Source organism: Vigna radiata, chromosome 11 (genome assembly GCF_000741045.1).
Source record: "Vigna radiata var. radiata cultivar VC1973A chromosome 11, Vradiata_ver6, whole genome shotgun sequence".
Taxonomy (NCBI): Eukaryota; Viridiplantae; Streptophyta; class Magnoliopsida; order Fabales; family Fabaceae; genus Vigna; species Vigna radiata.
Window position 1 is genome coordinate 12,585,762 of NC_028361.1, and position 4,233 is coordinate 12,589,994.

The following is a 4,233-nucleotide window of genomic DNA, read 5'->3' on the forward strand; positions in this document are numbered from 1 at the left end:
CGCATTATAAACAGAAGTTAGCGCAATTGATCATCCTACCCTTATCCCTAGGTGGTATTGCAGAATCAAGAGATTAGTCACCAGTTCATGTCATTACTGCACGTCCCGATGTCAATGAAGACAAACGTCAATATACCGAATGAGTTAAACGATAAAGGCCTTAAGCACAGATGATAACCCAACAATAATCAATCGAAACATATGGAGACCATATAAATAATCAATAGTTTCAATAAGAGAGACTATCAAAAGATTACATTGTTTTCCCCAACAACAATAGGGTTTAGTTCACCATAGGCGTGGTGAATCTAGATGAAAAATGGAAGAAGAATGGAAGAGGAAACCCTAGAAAAGATGAAAAGCAGCCTAAGCATCCAAGAGATCCTCTCCAGAGAAGAAAAATTAGGTTTGGTCGTTCTCCCCTGTCAAAAGAATGACTCTGAATTTGTAATAGGGGTATTTATAGGTGAGGAACGCGTCAAAAAAAGGCCCAAGCCCAGCGTGCCACCGCCGGGCGGTTTAAGTGTGCGGCCCGACGGTTTCCCATAACCTGCCGTCACCGCCCGGCGGCAATCGCCACTGCCCGACGGCAATCACCACCGCCCGGCGGTTTCCCATATCCTGCTGACGCCGCCCGACGGCAATCGCCACCGCTCGACGGTTTCCCTCAGTGTGAAATGCTCTGCTTACTCCTCGTCCTGGACCGCCCGGCAGTTTAAGCGTGCCGCTGGGCGGTACGTCGACTCTTCAAAACTTCATTTTTCTGCTCTTTTCTTGAGTCAACGACCTGTATCTTCAACTCCATTCTTACTTTTCTCAAATTAGCTACAAAACAATGCAAAATAAGCATAAAATCGCTAAAAACAACTTTTGACTCTCTCCAGACTCATTTATTGAGTTTTGCTTGATTCTAAGTTCATTCCGAGTAGTAAAGGGTGTAATTTGGTCCAAATTGACATATGAAAATCACTGTTTTTCAACCTTCATCAAAAGGTCCTGTCATCGCTCAAGAAATGCTGTCATCATTCTCTTCAGAATCATCATCATCAGCTTCTTCCTCATCTTCATCAACTGCTGCTTCACCTCCCCCAGCAGAATGGGACTGGTCCCTAGGCCAAGCAACATACTCATCAAAATCAGCAGCAGACATAATGTTTAGCTCGGGCATCGCATAGGTTAACTCATGAAGCATCTGAGAAGTGGCGAGTTGACCCCGATGAATGGATGTCAGGTAGGGGAGTAGATCAACCTGAGGCGCAACCGGTGGTCGAGCACGTCGGTGTGCTGGCAATGGAGGAGGTGGTGCAACCGGACCATCATCATCAGGAAGGCAATACTGCATATAGAAAGCAAAGTCAATCATTTTTCGTGGTCGTTCAAAGGGTGGAGTGGAGACATCAACCCCTGCCAGCTGGCATAGGTGAGTAACGAGAGAAGGATGTCCAAGGGGAGCCTTAGGACCCGCTGCATAAGCACATTGATATATTTCTTTGGAGATTAGATCACCCAAATTGATTGTCTTTCTGGTGGTGATGCAAAACAATATGAGAGATCGATTGCAATAACATCTGAAACATGTGAGCAAGGAGAAATGTTGGAGAGCATAAGAGTCATCCAAATCTTGCTCAAAGGTGTTAAATCAGATCTTCTGATGTGCACTGGTTGCCCTTGCCTGTTGCGTCTGAATGTACCCCCTGGGCGGCATATTGCTCTCTTAATAGCTTGATAATCAAAATCCTCTTGTTGCAGCTGGGCAAACTGACACAGAGTGTCTCCGCCTTCCCAATCAGTTTCAAGGAAGGAGTTAATGGTAGCAGCATCAAAAGGGATTCTTTTTCCCCTTACATAGCTCAAGAAAGGAATATCACTCTCAGAAAACTTTCGTGCGTTGGTGTAAAAGGAATATCCTTTACTATGGCTATGTTTGCCGATTCAGGATAGCCCAAATTGCTCCATTTTCTTCTACTAAACTCCTCCAAGAAATCAATAACCTCCCCTGATTTTAAAGTGACAGTGCGTTCCATGAGTAGCCTTCTACTTTGAACTGAGGCAAAGTGTTTCTCATGATCTTTGGTCAAGAACTTATCAGAGTAGAACTTTTCTTTCCTCTTTTGACCTCTTAAAGATTGCCCAACAGTCAGCTTTACCCGTTTGCCTGATGAGGAAGCCATACTGCAGAAAAGATACACAATAAAAAATTGGCTGCTCATGGTTAGTGGTTAAAAAGACCTTGAACACAAACTCAACACATAACCATTAGTGTGGCATCACAGAACTAGAAAGAACATGTAGAAAAGAGGGCTGACAACAAGCCCCACTCAAACAGAACCAATGTGCAAAGCATAAACAAAATAAGAAGTTGCCTGCAGCGCCAGTGCTGGGCTGCACGGATTTGGTGTAGCTGAGCTGCACTTGACAGAGGGCTCAAAAATGCCCAGGTTCGTGAACCAGATCTTGGGGTTTTTAAGCTTGCGAATCAGTGATGAACATGCCCAGAATTTAGGCAAAAATTAAGCTTAACAAAGTACAATGCTTACCCACTCATTCATGAGACAAAATCAAATTTTCACATGTCAGTTGGGGTTCATAAAAACCACCAAACACAACAGTAAATGAAAATGCACCAGAATGTGTGTGCCTGTGAGCATCTTGGAACGTGATTAAGCAAGGGAATTGCAGTAGCACAACAACAATCACACACACACACTTAAAGAAGCCTAGTCTATGTAATTAAAATCACAAACATGAAACAAACATTGAACCATCAAGTTCTACAAATTAGCAAATGAATGGCACAACCTACTTGCAAGGAGTTGAATGAGTAGCAAAGGAAAAACTCTAGAGATTAGAATGAACTCTGCCCGTGGGCTGCGGAAGTACCAAGAGTGAAGTGTGGTGATGGGTTTGAAAGGGGAGAAGAAATGGGAGCACAAATTTGGCAAGAGTGATTGAATGTGTGAAAGGTGAGTGGAAGGTTGAGAGAGTAGTGAGGAAGATGAGAGGGAGGGGTTGGACGGTGATGGTTTCACAGAGGAAGGGAAAGTGGATTAGGTTTCAAAAATAAAAAGGGTCAAAGTGGGGTTACACAGTTAAGCAGGGTCAAATAGGGGCAAATAAGGCTCCAGCAGTACACGTCGCTGGCGCTGGGCTGCACAGTTTTGTGCAACTGAGCCGTGTATCAGAAAATACACCAAAAATGGCCTTTGCTGGTGCAGCGCGCAGGTGCAGCCCAGGTACAGCCCAGCGGTAGTCTGGTAGATGCTATTTTGCAGCAGTTTGGACACTTCACTTGGAGTTTTGACATTTGTCACACATTCAATCACAAACAAGGTTGGATAGAAACGTTTCTAATAATAAAGGACATCAGGAATTCACCATGAACCAAAGCAAATGCATGAACCTAAAACATGAATGCAATAGGTAATGCACATAGCTATATAAATCAAAACCAGATTTTACACACACAACACACTTAACCAATTCAGAACACATCATGGCATCCTAAATCACACTAAAGCACATCAATACAAACACAAATATTCCAAGACATCCTCTTCCACAACAACACTCAACACTAACAAAATTACATGAGTCATACCCTATTAATTCCAACTCAAAATCACATAGTCCAAAACAATCAAATAGCACTCAAAACACATCAAAACAGATTGAACCACTCCTATTCACATCAATTTACCACAACACTCAACATTACACCAATGCAACTATTAACATCACACAAGTTACAATTCAAACTAACATGCTCCAAAATAACCAAATTAAACTAAAACATTCTAAAGAAAACTCAAACAATCAAAACACACTCAAACAACAAAATCACACATAAGAAAAGGTTAGAAAACTGGGTTGCCTCCCAGTAAGCGCTTCTTTAACGTCACTAGCTTGACACCATTAAGCTCAAGTTTGACTTTTGATGTTGGTGTGCTTCTTCCTTTCATGACACCAACAAAATCTCAGCAATTTTTTTGTCATCAACTTGACTCTCCTTGAGTAGGGAGCCTCGATTTCAAGTACTCCATTTGCTTTTATCGCCTTAATAACCCATAACCTGTTCTTGAGCTTCACTGGTTTGCCAGGTTTAGGTTCATTACTTTCCACAACAGGGTGCTGATGTGCAAGTTTCTCTTCTTTATCTCCATCCTCCTTCTTCACTTTTGGAGAGAAACAATTTAGGCTCTTTTTGGCCAACTTAGCAACTTGCCTTGGTAGACT

General features: G+C 42.6%; 1 protein-coding gene across 1 annotated transcript in view; it reads right to left on the reverse strand.

Annotated features, from left to right (window-relative positions):
- Positions 1 to 3,089: 3,089 nt before the first annotated feature.
- The window catches only part of LOC106776779, a 3,574-nt gene continuing 2,430 nt past the window's right edge, over positions 3,090 to 4,233 (reverse strand). The window contains exon 2 of the mRNA XM_014664249.1: positions 3,090 to 3,347. Coding sequence (XP_014519735.1) covers positions 3,090 to 3,347 — 258 coding nt within the window. The remainder of the gene's footprint in view (positions 3,348 to 4,233) is intronic.